At 51.9% G+C, this 20,967-nt stretch overlaps 6 protein-coding genes across 6 annotated transcripts; 4 read left to right on the forward strand and 2 right to left on the reverse strand.

Annotated features, from left to right (window-relative positions):
- Positions 1–173: 173 nt before the first annotated feature.
- ALTATR162_LOCUS10742 (uncharacterized protein) lies at positions 174–6,132 on the forward strand (the record flags this gene model as incomplete). Its single annotated transcript, XM_043318380.1, has 5 exons — positions 174–233; positions 287–1,043; positions 1,142–1,732; positions 4,895–5,109; positions 5,161–6,132. The coding sequence occupies 5 exons, from the start codon at positions 174–176 to the stop codon at positions 6,130–6,132; spliced, it is 2,595 nt and encodes an 864-aa protein (XP_043174315.1).
- A 2,056-nt stretch (positions 6,133–8,188) lies between these two features.
- ALTATR162_LOCUS10743 (uncharacterized protein) lies at positions 8,189–9,055 on the forward strand (the record flags this gene model as incomplete). The annotated part of the gene is made up of 1 exon (XM_043318381.1): positions 8,189–9,055. The coding sequence occupies one exon, from the start codon at positions 8,189–8,191 to the stop codon at positions 9,053–9,055; it is 867 nt and encodes a 288-aa protein (XP_043174316.1).
- Positions 9,056–9,950: 895 nt separating this feature from the next.
- Positions 9,951–11,183, reverse strand: ALTATR162_LOCUS10744 (uncharacterized protein; the record flags this gene model as incomplete). Its single annotated transcript, XM_043318382.1, has 2 exons — positions 9,951–10,573; positions 10,628–11,183. 2 exons carry the CDS (start codon positions 11,181–11,183, stop codon positions 9,951–9,953), a joined length of 1,179 nt encoding a protein of 392 aa, XP_043174317.1.
- Positions 11,184–11,760: 577 nt separating this feature from the next.
- Positions 11,761–13,340, forward strand: ALTATR162_LOCUS10745 (uncharacterized protein; the record flags this gene model as incomplete). Its single annotated transcript, XM_043318383.1, has 2 exons — positions 11,761–12,275; positions 12,326–13,340. The coding sequence occupies 2 exons, from the start codon at positions 11,761–11,763 to the stop codon at positions 13,338–13,340; spliced, it is 1,530 nt and encodes a 509-aa protein (XP_043174318.1).
- Positions 13,341–13,750: 410 nt separating this feature from the next.
- Positions 13,751–17,037, reverse strand: ALTATR162_LOCUS10746 (uncharacterized protein; the record flags this gene model as incomplete). Its single annotated transcript, XM_043318384.1, has 2 exons — positions 13,751–16,768; positions 16,822–17,037. The coding sequence occupies 2 exons, from the start codon at positions 17,035–17,037 to the stop codon at positions 13,751–13,753; spliced, it is 3,234 nt and encodes a 1,077-aa protein (XP_043174319.1).
- A 1,352-nt stretch (positions 17,038–18,389) lies between these two features.
- Positions 18,390–19,973, forward strand: ALTATR162_LOCUS10747 (uncharacterized protein; the record flags this gene model as incomplete). Its single annotated transcript, XM_043318385.1, has 2 exons — positions 18,390–19,726; positions 19,784–19,973. The coding sequence occupies 2 exons, from the start codon at positions 18,390–18,392 to the stop codon at positions 19,971–19,973; spliced, it is 1,527 nt and encodes a 508-aa protein (XP_043174320.1).
- Between the last annotated feature and the right edge of the window lie 994 nt (positions 19,974–20,967).

The raw sequence follows: 20,967 nt of genomic DNA on the forward strand, positions 1-20,967 counted from the left end.
GTTACGGCCCGATCTGAGTGTGGTTCGATAGTGGGGTAGGTAGCTCTTGCATCCTCGCTTACTCTCCCCAAGCACAACGTGGCGTTCTCTCTCATCAATGTAGGTGAGAAATTAGCAGTGCGGGTCCAGACTGCGTCACATCACAACCGGGCAATTAGTCATCATTCATCGCGATGCCAAATGTTGGGAGACCCTCTCCAGGATGCAAGACTTGTAGGGACAGGAGAATCAGGGTATGTAGCGCACCTACGATCAGGGTGTCTAGAGTGCTGACTTGTTGTTGAAGTGTGACCAGAAGCGACCCTCATGCTCACAATGTGTTCGCGCAGGCAAAGAGTGCCATGGATACCGGGACTTGGTTTCACTGATGTTCAAGAATGAAAGTCATGTCGTGGCGAAGAAGGCAGAAAGGCGCTACGAGGAGCTTGCCAAATCAAAAGAGCCGGCAACACCTTCGAGACGTGGAGAGCCCGCAAAGATTAGAAGCATGCAAAGAATGTATCCGGTGCGGATACCGCCAAAGGCTGAGGTGGTTGTGCAGCCTACGCCAAACGTCGAAGCGCGAGCCCAAGGCTACTTCCTTGCCAACTACGCAGGCACTGCCGACTTCCCTCAAGGAGGCCAGTTCGATTGGATCCCTCAGCTCTTATCTCGACCGGATGTCGAGGGTACTCTTCGCGAGAGCTTCCGAGCACTAAGTCTAGCTGTCTTCTCCAATGCAGTGAAGTCTCCTGCCGTTATGCGAAAAGCGCGCATTGCATACGTGTCCGCCTTGGAGGAAACGAACAGAGCGCTCTCCTCGCACGAAACTGCCATCAAAGATAGCACAGTAGTGTCCGTCGTTTTACTCGGTATGTACGAGGGTGCGATATACACGGACAAGAGCTCCATAGCCAGATGGTCAAAGCACGTCAGCGGCGCTTACACGCTCTTCATGCTTCGCGGAAAGTCACAGTTCGAGACAGAACTCGGGCGGCAGATCTTTCTGCAGTCCTACGGCGTTGCGTTATTTTTCACGCTTGAGTTGGGAACCAGTATTCCCAGTTAGTAAAGCCCCTGTATGAACTGCGTCTGAGACATGCTAACTTCATAAACCAACTTTTAGAGGGGTTGAAAGAGTTGTATGACCAAATTCCTACAGGCGGAGGATTCCTCGAGCTTGGAAAGAAGTTCATGATCAGCATGCTGAACACCATGCACGCTGTTGTCAAACTCAACCAAGACAAAAGCCATGATCCTGTCGAAATAATCAACAAGGCTAGGAGACTCAACCAAGAGCTAGACGAGATCAAGGCTCTCTTACCTGTAGCGTGGCATCCTAAAAGGGTTCGTCTCACCGCACGTTCGAATCACTACTGTGGAAATCTGTACACCCTCTGCCTCCATCCCGTCATAACGCAGATGTGGAATTACACGAGGTTTCTGGGGATACAGATACACGAAATCATAAGGATGAATCTGGGGAGGGTGTATGAGGAACATCCGCCACTACGTTTCGATGCTGCTTCTCTAAAATTATGCATACAACACGAGGAGGATATGCTACGGGCCAACGTTGCGGCAATCATTGCTGCAGTACCCCAGACCACGGGTATGGTACAATCACCTACATCTTTCGCAGTCGATTTAACGTCCGAGGAGGACGAAGCTGTCATAAGAGACCCGGGTACCTTTATTAATTCAGTCGTTTCGCCGAGGTTGATGCAACTCATACAGCCACTGTATGCCGTGGGTACGTGTGTACTCATTACGCATGATATGCGGGAGTGGATCATTGAGATCCTTCATTTCGTGGCGTTGAGAATAGGGTCAAGACAGGCGGTCGTACTCGCGGCTGAGCTACAGGGATTGCAAGAGGCCGCACCAACAGTAGCGCATGATTGTGAAGATATAGCTGAGTGGATGACCTTGGGCTCTGGAGTAATATAAGAGTAAATAAGCGGCACAGCTAAGGAATTGTCTTGACAGCTCTTCTCTTCTAATCCATCTCGGGAAGAGAAGTAACAATATTGATAGGAGAAACGAGTCTCAAGACTCGTACTGAGACGCGACTTTGCATCCATCTTCGAGCAAAAGCGTGCACACGGAAATCATTTTTCAGGGTCTACAAGTCCTTCTTCTCTTCATTCCTTCCAGGTTCACCAAATCCCACCCGTGCCAGAAAAGCCAGCCTCACCAACCCTGCAAATACTGTAATTCCGATACTTCCCCAATCCTCCGCCCTCCACGTCCCTACACTTAGTCTCCCCTGCTTGGCCAAAACTTCCCACACCGCCCAGTAGTATGCCAAATCGACAACGAAGCAAGACAACTGGACGATGCGCCAAACATTCATGTCGGGCGTGTATCGTAGTAGGACAGCGGATATGATGCCAAAGTTTAGCATGCCGCCACCGCGTTGCTTCAGGATCATGGCATGGCCGATGTCTGGGGTAGGAGAGGGGATATGTGACGATAAGACAGTGGTGGGCATGAAAAAGTCCATGGTTGCGCCCCAGGCGCAGATTATGGGGTCAACATAGGTGAAGAATATGCGATAGAAGGCGGGTATAGAGGGTGACGTGGCCTGAGACATGATTGCGGCTTGCTGAACTGAACTATGTCTCAAGATGTCGAATACGAGTACAGAAGCGTCTTTACACGACCGCGGAATGCAGGGCGTCTATCGAGACTAGTGATAATGTGCGTAGTGGTGTAGATGGAATGTGCAACGCGAAGTGTCCTTTGTGTTAGAGCACATGTCAGCTTTGCGTCCCGCGTCAGTCGCTCTAACTGCTTCAGTGCTGTGCCGCTATGGTACCGCGGAACAAGTCGCTTGTGATTAGACTCGTATACCAACAAACCTGTAGTGCAGTTAGGCTCCACCGTAATCCTTCAGCTTCGATCTTTCCTTCGCAGTGATGTAACATGCCGACGGCCACGGTAACGCAGCGCTCTGCCGCCTGTACCTGCCTAGATGTCATTCCCCGTCGCTCACATAAGCGTATATTCTGCCTACCTTCTTCCATCAACTTCAAAGGCAGGATAACAATCTACACAATCTGTCGAGTCCCAATCCGAACTGGCCCTGTGCGCTGGTACCTAGCGTGTCTACCTACGCAGGTAGCTAGCGCGAATCACTACGATGTTGGACACCTGAGGTGTCGTCACGCCAGGGCCCAACACTGCAGGTGGAAGCCGTTGCGTACTTCCACGCCTCGCAAACTCTTATCCACTCCACAGACGAACTTGCCGCGCAGCTCACCTTTGGGGGTTTGTCTCAACTTGTGACAAAACTTCATGGTTGTTCGATCTTCATTGTTGCTCTTCTGGGGCCGTTCCGCTTCTTTCGCTCGCACGGCGGTTACTCGAAATCGCTGAATGGACGCGTCGCAAGTCTGCCCCGCCCCATTCAATAAAGATATTCCCGAGAGCCATCTACGAAACGTGGAGCCTGGATTGTATGGCAGAGTTCACGCGCTCGTCATAGCTCGACGTGCAAACGGTGAGCCTGCTTGTGCGAGCGGGCTTCGCGACTCGATCTAACCTTGGAAACGCGATAGAACTACGGTATGCATCCATCAACGACGGCATGCGCCCGACATCTGAACGCTCCCACAGCCACGAAAACCGTCGCTACTGCTAGTGCACTGCGCAGTGCAGCCTCGCGCAAAAAATATGCCCCCTCCTAGGCCTGCGATACAAGGCCCAAGGCATCCTCAACAAGGTGAATATCGTTGGAGTGTGCCATGCATGATGTACATGTTTATGCGGTCAGAAGCTTAACTAGAAGCGTATTACTCCTTTCACTCCAGTCAGCCTTATAACAGTTTGAGGTTCAGCCATTGACGGGCGCCGCGAAGGCTGAGCCAGAGTCCAAGCCAACGTCAACTCTGGCTGCTCCACCATCACGGACCGATATTGCCTGCAGCCTTAGGCAGCTCTATTGATTCGCGATCATGTTGATTGTCCCTGGCTGCGAGCCTGCTCGCGTACAGCTTCTCGGCACGCATTCGGGTTTGCATTGAGATGGCATTCCTGTTGCAACCTGGCACCTGGATCACGACCCTCGCCTCCGCTGCGGTGCGCGAACGCCGTGCCTTGCATTATCACCCCAACTCATCCTGCGATAGCTGTGCTCGACCATTTAGCGGCCTTTCTGAGATTAAGGTCCGGCGGCAAAACGAGATAATTCTCTGGAGAAGGCAATTCCTTGATCGTCGGCCGCCCCTAATTTAACCGTGTCAGGTTAAAGCATTCATCGCTTCGCCTCAAACAGACTGGGCATTCGGTCTACTGATGCAATGCCATTGGTGTACAACAAAGAATGCTCATGAATAAGTGGGTATTATGACAGTTATGCTGCCCGAAAGCAGGTGATTGATGCGATAAAGACACCAATGTGCACGGAATTGCGGCAAATGTCCGTCGTGACCCTACCACACTCGCTCTAGTAAGCCAGGCAGTACTGCGGCGTTGACAGCTTTCCTCCACTACTTTCGGTTCTCCCCGAGCAAGCCACATCCGCTTTACACGTCTTAATGCTCTACGGCACGGAAGGCCTACTCGTTAAGCGCCGTCGTGAGATGGAGGACATGTTCTGCCTACACGATGGATCAGCTAAGATGGTGGCGTGGAGCTGGGGGAGTTGGATTGATATATAGCTCCTCACTAGGCATTTAGTATGAAATTACCTCGAAACGAAGGTTCTTCATGTCGGCAGAGCAATTCTCGAAGCTCTCTCTAGGAGAGGACATGGTTACAACTCGTGCCGGGGCCGCAAGGGCAGCAAGAGCTAGTACACAGTCATCGGGGCACTCCGACCAAGACCAACCCCTACCGTCAGTCGAGTCTACCGTTTCACCTACGCCTTCTCTGGTCATATCAACGAAAAATCTTCATTACAATGTCTCAGCTTTCGATTCTGACCTCCGAAGGCGAGCCAAGAAAGGACTGGAAGGTAGCGATATCAGGCTGAAATACTGCGCAGTCTCGGAAGACGAGTACAGCCCGGGTGGTAGTCCAAAGAAGTTCTTTCATCTTGAGGACGATATCACGGTAGCGATGGGTGGAAAGCTAAGAAGGCCCGAGTGTACGTGTGGCGCCAATGAGAAGGGTCTCGCGTGTAAGGTACGACTACCAGTGCATGGCGATTGAAACATAACTAAAAGCAATCCAAAGCATATTTATTGGGTCGGAGATCAGATCATCTCAACTTCTCCAGATGACATGGTGAAGACACCTCTTCACCTTTCACCCGACGGATCGAAGATCGAAGACGTGAAGCCCGCGGAAATACTAGACTCCAAAGGCTTAGCCAACATCGCCAACGACCTGAAGTGGGTTTACCGAGACGACGACCTACCTGAAGACGACGACGACTTGAGGGAGACAGTCATCGATATGTTCTCATGCTTTGAGCCCCAAGATGCGCTTCCTGGAGAGTTTCGATATCCTGAATCTCCCTTGACCTCGGAACGATCAAAGAAGTATCAAGAGCTCACAGATCTCTTCACACAGTACGCGAGTAGGGACCCCAGCTTGTACCTTCAAATGCGCAAGATCATCGACACAGACTTTGAAAGCCGTGTCTTCTTCGAGAAGATCGACAAGCGCATCGCGTTGACTTTCGACGCTTTGGACGAGTACATAGCCAAAGGGCCTAAAACTCTCTCTGAAGGCCCACCGCGGTTCGATGTTTCCAGTTGCGCAGAGAAATTGACGTCGCTAGTGAGAGCCATTGACGACTTCTACCATCGCCAAGCTGACGTCGAGGATGTGGCTGCACGATCAGCGGCTGCTCTTGTCACGATTCTTGACCGCGTCACAGATCGCAATGTGAATGCATATGAAGGTATCCAATGGAGTGGAATGGAAGCTCTATCAGACCCTGTCCAAAGCAACCTGTACGTTGCACTGATTGGAGCACAACCAGATGAAGATCATCAGTTCGTTCTCGACACGCTCGGGTCTTTACCACAGGAAGACGTATATCGTAACCATTGGACAGTGTTACAGGATATCGAACACAAGCTGACTGAGGCTCATGCGCCTGCTTATTACATGACCTCTTTCCGCAATATCGTCTACGAGAGTCGCAAGAGACCGGGGTCGGCGGTACGCGAACGAGAGCCGAAGCGGGCGATGCAGTGATCCCGACCGGGAGACAGTGTATCTTGCGGTCAAGGCAACCGTTGAGTGGATGGGAGTGTTGCTCCGTTACGAGCTTGCTTTTTGTATCGGCGTTGGCGGCATTTTGCATTTTTTCCATTCCTTTCTTTGTGGCATTCTTCATCATTTAATACCTTCATGTCTTTCCTTACGATATTACGGCTTTGTGCAGCGCTAGCTGTTATTTTCTTCTTCTTCACTCAAGGTCGCTGGACTTCGGTCTGTCTTCGCTGGACTTTGTTTTGTTATCTTCTCTCTTCTTCAAGACCACCCGACTTCGGTTCGTCAATGACCGGATGATTTTGACTCGATTCACTTCTTTGCTTTCTTTTCGGCCAGTTGCTCACTGGTCTCCTATACGGATACACTCGGTGTGCCCTTTCGCTTCTTTACACTCCTTGTATACATAGTTTGAGCAACATATTTTACGCTACGTGTTACCGTTAGCATTGCACGCTGCAAAACATGTGCGTCTGAACATAGTGCGAAGTCGAAGGAGCACGTCCCATAGTCTGATATAGCATGTTGAGACATTCTCGAGTATGTTCGGTATTGAGTAGTAAACCCAAAGCGACGAAGCGTGACGCCCAGGCTGCAAATATCAGCTGATACGAGGCTCCGTATCCGTACCCTGCCAAGCTCCGACATATAGAGAGATTCCGCGGAACTGGGAGCGTGGCCGACGGCGGACTGACTCGAACCAACACCAGGGTGCACGAAGTGGGCCTGGCGCATTTTCTAGTTGAGCTTCGTATGCCGTAGGCTTTCACATGTCGTCAAGTGCGGTCGGAAGTAAACATTTATGTGCTATGAGCTTGACGCACCTGCAACGTTAGGTGCACAAAGAGATCTCTGTCTGAATGTCGGAATACGTATCTCGTAGCATGCAAGATAACAAGTCGGCATCGGACATCTACTGGGGCCAATCAGGTAAGACTCAGCTAAATGTGGTACAACGACTCTGTCATCCATACGTGCAAGTGGCCGATGTATCCAGGCGCTAAGTTCATGGCGCACATCTGGCCTACACACGACGTTGCTCAGGTGGCTGTTGTTTTGTTGCGTGCATCTGGCCTCCGAGATAGTGGGCTGTTCGTCCGGTGTAGAATTCGAGATATCCACTCGAACTAGCGACAAACCTTCCGCTTCTGCTCGCAGCCACTGAATCAGCGCATATAACACTTGTTGTAAGCTCCCCGCAGTATGCGACATCTTACAGATCATGGGTTTGTCAGATGTTCCGCCGTCTCCGCATATCATAGGCATGCATTCGAGTCCGGGCACAACACGCAGACAAGGTGGTTGTGTGTAGTACACACTCGTCTCAAAAAGGCTCTGAACAGATGCAGCGATAACAGAGGAATCAGCCGTCAAGTTGCATAGCGTGTGAATGGGATGACCGAATACACATGTAAGTGAACAAGTCGAGGGATCGAAGTGGCAAGATAGCTCGTACTAAGCTTATGCTAGCTAGGAACTTACCGTGTCCGCGTTGACCGTGATAGACGTTGTGGACACCTGAGGGTGGGTCGAGAGCTCGATTGCGGGGAGTGCAGCGACTAGGCTCGAGATGCATTTGGATCTGGTTGGATGGCAGGTGAAAGGGCCGCGCATGGCTCTGCCACGGACTGCGGGGAAAGAGCGGAGCTAAACTGCTTTCAGTATTGGCGCAGATGGGCATCCTTTGGCAAGCGCAGCCAAGACGCTCGCTGTTGCTTCCATATTACTCTCTTGTCTATCGTCCCTGTTTCTCTCCGTTTCAACCTTCTTTCCTTGAACAGTTGCACCAAAGTGTCCTGCTAGTCCACGCTATCCAACGCGATTCCCTTGCGGACGTAATTCGCTTATCACGCCATCAACCCCCGCTGACGTACTCTATCTCGGAGACCCTGTCTGTGCGCCTAGCGACATATCAATCCTCCCACCCCCCTTGCTTTACGCACCCCATCCTGATTTGTTCTATGCATACAACCCCCAATCCAATTGACCTTCTTGTACACACTTTAAACCTCCCTTACATTTCGCTGTCGCCTTCATCATGTCCTCCAACGGTCGAAACTCGCCGCCACTGCCTTCGCCGGGTACTCGCCGACGTGCTTCAGTGACTAGCCAGACCTTCCAGGACCTATTCGGCCGGTCAAGCAGCTATGTAGGCCAGCAACAGCCCGCCTCGGGCCCCATCACCACAGCAGCTGCCAACGCCCAGCGGCGGCGGCTCTCACTCACCACCATCGGCCTGGGTGCCTCACCTGGCCAGACATCACCCTTCCTCCAGACGCCGCGAACCCGAACCGAGAGCATCTCCAGTGCCAACTCCGGTTCAGTCGACGAGAACCCATTTGAGGATGATTACGCCCTTTCTACATCTGCTAGCAGCAGCAACCCAGCCACACCCTTTGCTCGACGGCTGAGCTTCGGAGCTCGTGCGATGCGGGATGTTAGGCAGAGCAACGGAGGCGTTGGGAACCCAAATGGTAGACCACCCATCCATAAAGCTTCCTCTCCCCCGACTGGTCGAGGTCGAGGTCTGTCTTCATTGTCACAGTCATTGCCCTCTTCCGCTACCCTGCTTCGTCCCTTTACACATGCACATTCGCGGCGATCTACTTCCATATCACACATCTGGCCTTCCACCATTGCAGAGCAGTCCGAGAATATACTGGGAAACTACTCGCTAACGTCGTCTTCAACAGGCGAAGGTTACAATTTCGCTGAGAACCTCCGATCGCGAGCCGAGCGAGGCTCCATCTCCGGCCCTAGCGGAATGCTGAGTCCTTCTGCTCCAACACACCAGCGTGCTAAGAGTGTCACAATAATGGAGCCACCTGCCCGCGAGATCCCGAAGCCCAAGGTTCCCGATGCTATGCAGGAGCGGATCCTCAAGGGCGACTTCTACATGGATTAGTCTCTGTATGTACCTTGATGTTTTGAATCTCCGGTAGGTGGTCTGAAAAGTGTCTTTTTCTCTGTAATGACTGACGTCCCCGGTTTGCAGGACCATCTGCTTTACAGATGAGACGTCAGATCATGCCACGATCGTGTATCAGTACTCTAGCGCTTACGAAACCAAATCGAACCTTGCCTACCCCAGGACTACTTCCACCTGGCTTTTGTATCGCTCATGGCCATGAGCGATGGAAGAACCACAAAGACGGCTTTAGTGGAATTATCCTGGCATGCATACGTTCAGTAACGGCGATTCCTGGACTTGGCCCTATTGTGTTCTTGGTAGCATCTTCACATGCGACTATCATTGCTGGAAGTATGCACCCCACAATCGTTTCCACCGGCGTCGCTCCTTTTCGATTTGGACCAAACAACTGCACAGCATATACTTTGCTACATTTCACACGAGCACTTCAATTATGTACTTCATATTCTTCCAGTACACGCGTACAGGTGCGATGAAGGAATGGATCAAATTGTCATGCTCACGCGATGAGACTTTATCAGGTGCAGCAAGGGGTTCAGAGTTTAGGAGACATATTGCGCAGCGTGGGAGGTCAGAGTACTCGGTACGAAACATTGTACCGAAACAAATTGTAGATAGCAGAGCAGTCCAGTGCAGCATCATACAAAGAAACAGCACAATAATCAAATTACTGTGTGCATCCCTCGCGTGTGATGGTGTGTTGGCACGCGTCATGAGTTCCACTTCATGTTTCAAGTAAACTGATCGGCATTGGGTTGTACGCGTGTAGGAAGGTGGAATGTCGAATGTCGATCGTTAATTCCCCTCCGGCCGGTGACAAATGTACGTGAGGTAATGCACATCCTGGAGTAGTAAGGAGAGATTGAAACTATGTTATCGCTCTAACAGCTCTACCGACGCTCCCAGTCTCAAAAAGCTCAACCAGCCCAGCGCCTAGACATTCCTCCAAAACCCAATCAAACCTCATCCCATAAAAGGTTTTCCACTTCTTCGTTCGCCCAGGTAGAACGCCCGCAAACTCTCCTCTCAATCTCTTCCTCTCCGCTTTGATATCGTTGGCCGTTACGCCACCGTCCCACCGCTCGCGGAGGACATCAAGCGGCATCTCCTTATGCTTGGTCTTCTTCAACAGAGCGAGAAGGTGGTTCCGTGCATCGATCAGTAGCTTGATCTGCGTGCCCATGTTGGGGAGCGAGAAGTTGTATTGTGATGCTACAGAAGGACGCGATCTGGATCCTCCGTGTATATGCTGGGTAGCTTGTGTGCCACCGACTGCATCTAGAGAGCCAGCTGCGTGGCGGGAGCCGGACGTAGAAACGGCGAGAAGTGAACTAGCGCCTGGTGAGGCGAAAAGGGAAGTGTTGGATGGGTAATTTGAGGCTGAGGTAAGGAAACCGAAAGTTACTAAAGCGGAGAGCTCAGGAGATGTAAAGGTTGTGCCAGGGATGGATGTGGACGTTGGATTGGCGTTCATGGCTGCTATGTATTTCGCTGGTGCCATGTTAGCTAATACACGCCTGGTTTAATGGGTTAGATTGTTTTTACCTTTTAGATCTTCTGGTAATTCGGCATGTGCCTGTACAAGGGCCTGCCACTCCCGCACCGAAGCAATACCGTCGCCCACAGCAGCAGCGCCAACACCACGATTCGGTATCGTGACCCTTCGCAATATACCTGCTTTTGCCAGCTCAGCAGTTTCTCGCTCATTTCGCGTCGAGGATATACCTAGAGCGTCGATGTGTGCTATTGTGACAAATGGTGGCAATCTTTTTCGGAAATTCAACACCTCTGCTATTCTGGTTGAATTCATGCCAGCCTTCTCTGGTAGATCGCTGAACATCCTGTTGCGGATATACTCCATGTACTGAGGAACATCGCGAAATTCAAGATTGTCGACTAGAGATGCTATTATTACACCAGTATCATCCAGTTGCTCATCGTCTTCAAAGGGAGTTGTAGTCTCGGCCGGTAACGACCGTCTTTTCTGATTCGCTGTAGAGGGTGACGAGGGCGTCCGTTTGAGGCCTAATGCTGCGATAGCGCTCCTTCTTCTGGGTTTGGTGATACGTGATGAATGTGCTGCTGTAGCCTGGAGAGACATGCTGACAGTTTCCTTCTCTTAGTTGACTCGACTTGATTGCTTTGATGGTAACGAGGCTCAGTCAGGCGAAAGATACTTGTTGTTGTTTAGGTGCAATGAAGAATTCAGAGTCATTGGCAGCGTAGGTAAGAGCATGTCTTGATATTGACGAATCAGGAAGTGGCAAACATGTGAGAGGCGGCGTTTAAGGCTTTGAGGCCGTCGCGGTGGGGCATGCGCCACAGAGTGTTAGCGTGGATTGGGTGTGAGTGAGCATCTGGCATGGAGCAGGAGGGGTCAAAAGCGTGTAGCTTAGTTGCGTAGCAACAAAGGTCAAAGCGATTAACGAGCAAGCACTTCTTGCTTGGGGGCTCAGAGGGCAAAATATTGAGAGCGTCGGTTTTACCACTTGTACCTGTTCGAGACGAATGAAAATGCTCAGGACGGCGCCACAGCAGGCGTACGTCATTTCCACGCGCGGAACGTCAGGAAGCTCCAACACACGCTATACGCGCCAACAAAACCCTAAACATGCCCGTCCCGCCTATCCTACCAAGCATCTCTTCACAACTGCTCTTATTCCAGCCCGTCGCTAGCCATGTCGCTGAACCCCGAGCCCTCGGCGCCTGAAGAGCGGGCAGAGCACCATCTGCCGCCCAAGTCGTACGCCGACGCCGCCGAAGAAGCCCTGGAGCCCCAGCAGCCACAATCACATGCCAACGGCACCGACGGCACCATCCAACACAGTGGGAAGAAGCCAATAGGCAAGATTGATGAGGCAAAGACCAATGGCATCAAGACTCCCTCAGAAGAGGAGAAGACGTCACTCGAAGGCCTGGGCCAGGACGGCTCACCCAGGAGTCCAACAGTCAAAGGCCATCGTCGCGTCTCATCGCGCAACTCGCACGGGTCGCTCGGCCGCAAGCAGGGCGAGCAGGCACAGAACGGAATTCTTCATGAGAAGCACGCAAATGGCAACGGCGATGCGCTGACGAGTGTGAAGCCGCAGCAGGAGTTCCAAGTCGCCAAAGCAGACCGAAGAACCGACCTCAAGCGCAGAAACTCGGAGCTCACGACGGGACGACAGGCTGGTGCGGGATGGCACAAGAGCAAGTGAGTCGACCTGTACTCTGTTGAAGACGTATCGATACTGACCATGATAGAATACGATTTGCGCCTATGAACGTTCCCCTCCAACGCCGTCTTCAAACCCTCGCTGTCCTCATGCACACACTTAGCATCGTCGGCGGCCTTGCCATCTTCTTCTTCCTTTGCAGCATACCCCTGCTCTGGCCAATCCTCCTGCCGTATACCGTCTACGTCCTCTTCTCCAATGCTGGCACATCGGGCGAGTTATCCTTTCGCAGCGACCGCCTCCGCCGACTGCCCGTCTGGTCGCTCTTCGCTTCCTACTTCCCCGCGCGCCTACATCGCTCACAGGAGCTGGAGCCTACTAGGAAGTACATATTCGGCTACCACCCACATGGCATCATATCCCATGGCGCTTTCGCTGCCTTTGCAACTGAAGCTCTTGGCTTCTCCCAGCTCTTCCCTGGCATCACCAACGCCCTGCTGACCCTCGACTCCAATTTTCGCTACCCCATCTATCGTGAATACGCCCTCCGTCTCGGCATGGCCTCCGTGTCACGCGAGTCCTGCGAAAACATTCTCTCCAAAGGCGGCCCCAACAACGAAGGCATGGGTCGTGCCATTACCATCGTTGTAGGTGGCGCACGTGAGTCCCTCGATGCGCGCCCTGGCTCCATAAAACTCGTTCTCAACCGCCGCAAAGGCTTCGTCAAGATGGCCATACGCACCGGCGCCGATCTCGTACCTGTCCTCGCATTCGGCGAAAACGACGTATACGACCAACTCGACACCGATTCGCATCCCTACATACACAAGTTCCAGATGCTCGTCAAGAAGTTCATGGGCTTTACTGTGCCCATCTTCCATGCGCGGGGTGTCTTCAACTACGATGTAGGTATGATGCCGTACCGAAGACCGATCAACATCGTTGTGGGACGTCCAGTCAGGGTGATGCAGGATAAGCATCCGGATAACGACTACATCAACGAGATACATCAGCAGTACGTGGACGAGCTGATGCGAATATGGAATGAGCACAAGGACACGTTTGCCAAACACAGGACGGGTGAGCTCGAGATAGTCGAGTAGGCAGTCACTGAGAGGCTTTTCTTGTAACAATGGGCACAATACCGGTCTTTTCTTTGTATACTGAGCAAGGTGCTGGATCTTAATCAGGCATCGACCCTGGATGACGGGACCTTTGCACGGTCATGGACTTTTGATCAGCAAATTACAATGAATCAACTACATCCAAAATCTCTGTTTGACGTCCGCGTGATCCAGTCAAGTGTCGAGAGTCACCTCATGCAATAATTTGGGTAGCGCAGGTGTGCGTAAACTGGTGTTCAGATCTCTACATTGTTCGATTCTAATAACTACAAGGAAAAGAATTGCAAAGGAAATGACAACTTGTAATGTCAAAACTACAAATAACGCCACCCAACATTATACGTTCTCTAATTGTACATGTCCAGTCAACACTGACGACGACTCTTTGATCAATCAGTGGAGAAGTGACTGATGCGCGACGAAGGATGCGCATCTTTCCTATCCTCGTCTGTGGAAAACGCCTTCATCTTGTACTCCATGACTGTCGAAGAGACACCTTTACCCTTGTCGTTGCTGTTCCGTTGGCTAGTGGTGTTACTTCCGTTAAGGGTACTGGCGTCGGAAGCGCGGTTACCCATGCCACTCTCCACATCAGCACCATCTTTCTTTTCGTCCGAAGTAGCGTTGCAAGCACGTCCAGTGAACAGGTCCTCGGGGAAGGGGAACAAAGTGCGGCGCCTAGGCGGCGACTTCTTCGTGGCTGTCATCCATACCAAGGCCGTCACGTCCTTACCCAGCGCCTCGATGATGGGTGTGATGATGGGTAGACAGGCGAATAACACACCGTAGGATGTTATACCCACGATTGTCACGTTGATGCCGTAGCTGAATCCGCGACCAGCGAGCAGGACCATGAGCCAAGATCCGTAGGTCCAGAAGACAAGACCGTGGAGCAGGTAGATGGTGAAGACGTGGGGGAAGAGAGCCAAGAAGGGAGGTGTGGAGAGGACCCATTGGACGGCGGCGGAAAGCTCGACAATAGCTTGCATGCCGCCTGCGAAGAGCAAACCGTTGAGACGAGGTGTGTAGTACGGAGGGTATCCTGCCGAGTCTGTGTTGACGATGGGTTCGCCGGTCATGGGGTCAGGATGGATGCCGCGCTCAGCAGTCGAGAAGTTGAAGTCCGTGTCGACCCAGTTGGGAAAGATGTTGACAGCGAAACCGACGCCAACGCAGCACCAGAAGAATGTGATGGTGGCGTAGTAGGCCGACGGTCGCTTGTTAAGGAACGCTTTCCACTTGTAGGTTACGTCGAGATCGGTGAGGAGCAGACCGACCCAGAGGTATGTGCCCCAAGACTGAGCGTACCAGTGGTTGACTAGGCAGAAAGTATAGTAGCACATGCGCTTCCAGGGCGTCTTGATCTCATAGACAACAACAGCGCCAAGAAGCACGAGCCAGGAACCTTGAAGTTGGACAGCGATGGTCCAGAGTACACCGGTACAGTAGTGCAGTGTGATTTGTGGGACTGCGTTGGGGACGAGGAACATGAGTTCGAGAACCTCGGAGATGTACTGACCAAAGTTGTTGTAGCGGCTCACATAAGGCCAGGTCGACCACGTTAGGGACGGGATGTACTGCAAGAACTTTGTTGCGCCAACGTCGATGAAAAAGTACTCCAGTAGTGCCATGGCCGCAACAGGAATCATGAGACGAGGTGTACGACGTACAGCTGCCTTGGCGATTTCATCCATCTTGCCCTTGCGCAAGTACGGCGCAGTGAGGAAACGAACTGAGGTCGTGAAAAAGACACCAAGCCACATTTGGTTGAGCAGGAATGGACCGATAATTCTCTGTGCCCAGGGTTCAGAGGCATTGTGTGCGGACGCTCCAGGAGTGACGATGGCAGGGACAAAGGTAAGACCGAAATGCATCAGGGTGACCACAAGAGAGCAGAGGGCTGTCAAACCAGCAAGATGGTCGATACGTTGTCGCTGAGGCAGAGGCTGAGGGCGCATACGAGGTGCTGGAAGAGCGGATTCGGTGACAGTCTCCATTGTGATTTTGTCGTGTGGAGCAATCATAGGGACAGAGGTGGTCGTGGGGGCGCGTGGGTCCGACAGTGTCATCATGGACTCGTGTCCTCTTGATACTGCGGTGCCTGGGGATCGAGGATCTACCATGGTCAACATTGAGTCACCTCCCATTGAGATTGCGGTTCCTGGCATCGGTGGCATAGGTGCATATAGATCCTCGCGCGTAGTGTTGAAGTTGCTGTTGAAGGGAGTGGGGCCACGACTATCGAAGAGCATCGAGTTGGGTCTGGACAGGCCATCCCTGGGCGTAGAGCCTCCAAGAGTCGAAGTGCCGGGAAGCCTTTCAATAGCCATGTCATCATCAGTTGAGTCGCGCTTCACAGAAGCTGATGGTGTGTTGCGGTCACCGACACCACCACGGGAGAAGATTTCGTGTGATGCTACGGTGAAAGTGCTGTCGCTGAAAGGGTTCCTCTTCTGGTCTTCCGAGAGTTTCTCCTCGGTTGACGGAGCTGGGTCAGATTTCTTGATGTCCCTGTTCATCTTGGGAGCGAGGCGTCGGATGAGGGTGTGGATGATAAGGATGGTCGAGAAGATGAGGCATGACACAGAGAGCCAAAGCGCTGGCATGCGCTTGATATCTTTGCCCTTGTACTGTTCCCACTTCTCGGTCGCATCGTCTCCATACTGAGTTGATCCTCGGAGTTCAATGTCATCCATTGAGCATGCATCAGTCAACGGGCACCTGGCGACGAAATTTTCGCGAGCATCTACGCCCATCGATGACGAGTTGAAGAACATGCGTATCCAGCCAACCTCGGCAATAGACTCAGCAAGTTGAGGAGGACCACGCATAGAGTATCGGTTACCGGTCGACCAGTGTTTGAAGAACATGGCTGTAGGAACCGACGGCATGTTCTTCCTCTCTTTGTGTAGAACTTGCCTAGTGAGGTTGCCACCGATGTAGAAGTTGATATAGTCTGCAGTCCAATCGATCCGATACTCGGTAAACTCCCATGGGTTGATGCTTCCATTGCTAAGACCACCGCCGAGCGTAGTGTAGTTGCGGTTGGCGGCGGTGCTGTTGAGGAGCTGGCTGTAGTTCATTCCGAGGTTACGTGTTGTGAATTCGTTGTTAACGAAGGTGCCTACCCATGGGTCCCTTTCGTTGTTCATATTCATGACACTAAGCTCGGTAATCTCAGTCTCATTGTACTTCCACATCATTGAAGCCGCGGTACCCGCAGCGTCTCTGTCAGCAGACTTGATAAGGGTGCGGAAAGAGCCATGCTGAATGTCGCTTCGCTTGGTTCGGAGACTAGCACCCTGAACAACATGATCGTCGGTCGACGGTTGTACGACAAGTTGGAGAGACTCGCTGTTGTTGAATCTAAGGTTTTTGGGAGAGGCACCCTCACGGTAGACGGCATTCTAGGACGTATTAGTGGGTGGGTTGAAAGCACATGCTATGGAATACAACGGACCCAATCTTTCGCATATTTCTGAGTAAAGTCTTCAGCGATGAAGTCTACTGGTAGTTGAGTGGTCTCGTTGAAGTATACGATGATCGAGTCGGTGAAGAGCTCTTGGGTTTGGGTGTCGTAGAAGCCACAGGCACAGTTATCCTGCCCACGCGTGACATCAGCAAGCGCAGGCAAGATATGCACAAAGGCAAGACCGAGCAAATGAGAGTAAAACATGGCGAAGAGAGTGAGAGTGAGTGACTGAACAGAAACAAGACGAAACAGGCTGCTCAAATCCGAGAGGCAGTATATGTCTGCAACATATGCATGCAGCTAGCTGTGCATGGCCTTTGTAAAGACCCCAGCATAAGCTTGCAACAATGCTCGCCGGACGGAGAGGAGCCGCGATGCTTTTCCGATCAGCATTGGCATCAGGTCGTTTGGCCTTGAAAAGTCCCCTATGTGGGACATAGTCCTAGCCCGTCTCTTGGGGGTCATGACCGGGGCGTTGCCTCAGCGAGGAGTGCGCGGGCCTGCAACAGGGCCAAAAAAGGTATGCAAGCTTCCTTGGCAGGCCCGTACTTGATAGCAAGTAGGATGGAACGTCGTGGCATGGGGCTAACGAGCCGCCGCATGAGGTGCAGAAGAGAAGGTTGAGGAAGATGCCGTGCCCCCGCTGTCGGTGGGTCGGAAACGTGCGCCGCACACCTGTCCAAGTGCATCTGTGCGTTGGCGCTAGCACAGACGTTTCGATGTTTCTAATGCATCCCACGCTCGTTCTGCCTCAACTTTGTTGAGAAAACTTCATCACCATCCCAGTTTCGATCATTGATCTTCGTTGCCAGCATCTACCAATATCAGTCCATTCCGGAATGACCAGGGTCGGCGTTACACTGCTCAGTCCCAGCGGTGCTTCCATGCCGCTGCGGGAGCGCGTTGTCGGTCAATGCCCAGAACAATGCCCGATCTCCCGGCTCTTGCAGTCAGCTTCTGCGGGTTCAATGATACCATGTACATCGGGAACCTAGGCCATGCGACGCAAGATAGTGGCTGGCATGTCGCCTCTCCGATAGATTGTTCCCAACTCGCCCGATTCTGTATGCACAAGCAGTTCGTTGACGTGGATCAAACTGCGGTCAACTGGTAAAAAGCACATTGCTGCTTGGCCGGAAATGTGAGCGTGGGTTTGACATGTGACTTGGCATATTCACCATTCCCGAGATGTAGAGATGTACCGGGGTCGACATGGTCAACGTGCAGGAAGGATCCACCTCAATCTCATTATCACAACTTGGCGCTGTTGATGCTAGGTAATGCTGATCTCAGTTGAGCACGAATCTTGCATGGAGACCAGCTCCTACGGGGGGTAATGACGGTTTCGACATGAACCCTTCGGCGGTATTGGCCACTTCTCCCGTCGCTGCTTGTCGGCCACGGTGTTTACCAAATGCACTAAGGGATTGTGCAATCAAGGGCCGAATATATGTTCTGTATCCGCTCCTTTGAAGTTGCCTTACCCCTCCATCATAGTCATCATTCGCTTTGACTTCCCCTCCATCGTTACTGTCGCATCGTTCACTCGTTTCAAGATGTCAGACTCTACGAAGGACTGCGTGATCGAGGTTGGCGAGGTCGCCTCGCCTGCGGTTAACGAGAAGTCAACCCAGAAGAACAGTTTCAGCGCTTCTGCGACCGTCGGACAGACATCGTCGTTCATCTCAGAGTGGACGCCTTTCGGTCTGGTCGCCTCCTACTACATCTTCTCGGTATGCCTGTACATGTACTGCAGCAACAGCTTGATTGCCATCTTCTGGTTCATCTACATGTGCACCAACTTCTACATCGCCGGTACAACTGTTCTGGAAGCTTTCTTCAGCATCACTCCCTGCCGTGAGGCAAGAGCCATCGTCACACAGGCGCAGGAGAAGGAGTGGCTATTCCCCACGCCACATCACAAGCTACCAATCATCGATCTCCTCATCGTCGCCTACCTACCGAACGAGCAGGATATCATCATGGATCGTGCTCTTTATGCGCTTGAGCAGATTGACTACCCTTCTGAGAGGATACGCATCAACATTCTCTACAACACCCCCAAAGCAATCGAACCATTGGAGAGCGAGCTGAACCAACTTCCGTCTCGCTTTCCACACGCAAGGGTTATCAAGGTGCCCAACTCCACTTCCAAGGCCGACAATCTCAACTACTTCTTCACGCTGGACACTGGATCGGACATCATCGCCATCTACGATTGCGACCATTACCCTCATCCGAACTCACCCAGATGGGCTGCCGAACGGTTCGTTGCCGAGAAGGATGTCGACATCGTTCAGGGCCGCTGCATTGTTTTCAACTCCGACGATAGTTTCATGACCAACATGATCGCAGTCGAGTTTGACAAGATCTACGCCGTCTCTCATCCTGGTCGCTCTACCATGTGGGGTTTTGGCCTTTTCTGTGGTTCCAATGGTTACTGGCGCACTTCGCTACTTCGCGATTTGAAGATGGACGACACAATGCTTACCGAGGATATCGACTCCGCTCTCCGCGCCTTCTCCAAAGGTGCCAAGACTGTCCATGATCTTAACGTTACTTCGTACGAGCTGGCCCCAACAACGTTCGGTGCATTCTGGAAGCAACGTCTGCGGTGGGCACAGGGTTGGGCTCAAGCGAGTATGCGCCACATGAAGATGGTCTGGAACGGTGTCAAGGATCCACTGCATGAGGAGCACGCCAAACGAAGCTTCACTGCACGCTTCGGTGTACTCTCATTACTACTCATCCGCGAATCCTCGTATTACCTTGTCACTCAGTACACGTGCCTCGTCGCATCATTCGTTATCGTTAAATTCCCAACGACCGGGGACGAGCTGTGGAAGCTGGTCTATTTCCAGTACCCTGTATCACAGTGGCTTTTCATTATCAGGTTCGTACAGCACCTGCCCGATTAAATTTGTACACCGCTAACAGTATCGTGTTACAGTATCATCTGCTTGATTGCTACACTTTGGATCACCAATCAGGTCAAGTCTGAGTACATCTCCAGGAGAATGATCATTCTCTTCTCGGTTCTGTACCCCTTCTACCTTATTCTCAACGCCACGATCGGTCTGTATGGTCACGCTCGTCAGCTTGTCAACTACAGCTCCTGGAACCCAACAGCCAGGAAGTAACACTACATTACATCTTCGTAATTTCTTTTTGTCAATATCTTAGGGAACAGGGCGCAAGGCAATAGATGCTCTCTTTGGGGTTCGGAATGAAGACTCGCAAGCCACTAGTGGCCGCTTGAGGATTTGATGAGTCATGCTCCAGTATATAGTAGACGACGATTAATATCAACATAATCATTATTATCATAAATCAACTTTATTATCATCATTACTACCAACCATTGATATGATTACTATCGTTAAGAAGAATGTTCACAAGCATGAAGCACTTTTCCCATTCACCAATAAGCTTGCTTGACTGCTCTATCGTGATGTCTCCTCAGTGGCTACGATTAGAAAATCAATCCATGAAACAACGCGCGGCAATGCAGCAGGAACACGATGGTACCAGATCATCCCAGACTGATCACGTCGGCGCTTCGACTTCCGATCTGACGCGCCTTGTTTATTGACCAGGGCAAAGCTCAGAGATAAGTAAGATCTTGGCGCCAAACAAGGCCGAAGGTCAGCGCCTTACTGAAACGGACTCCGCGTCCCACCGCCCTACCAGAAAGCATCGCCATAGGGACACGGAAAAGGAAATAATCAACAGCATCAGGGGTGGTCGGGATATTACAAGTCGACTATGCGGGCGATCGACACGCGCCCACTAGCGCGTAGATCCACTTCACAAGCGTTCCCCTCGCCTGCGTGGGATATTCCTACCCGAAGCACAACACATGGTGGGTAGCACGACATCGTTGGCCGGCGGTGCCATCCGTATGCTTCCTAGGGCAATCTGCCACGGCATTTCCCTCGGTCAGTAAATGGTTTCGGTGGGTTATCGTTGTTTGTATCACTCACCTTCCTTTTTTGGTCCGAACGCACGAGTCAGCCCCTATGTTTTCTGCAAACGTGCGAAGCTCATGACCCTTTGTGGCCCATCGCGCGGACAAGCGGTATAGGGCTCAATATGCACAGACAACTTCGAGTGTCAAGGCAGTAACTGAGAATC

Source organism: Alternaria atra (assembly GCF_907166805.1).
Source record: "Alternaria atra isolate CS162 genome assembly, contig: 34, whole genome shotgun sequence".
In the NCBI taxonomy this organism is placed as follows: Eukaryota; Fungi; Ascomycota; class Dothideomycetes; order Pleosporales; family Pleosporaceae; genus Alternaria; species Alternaria atra.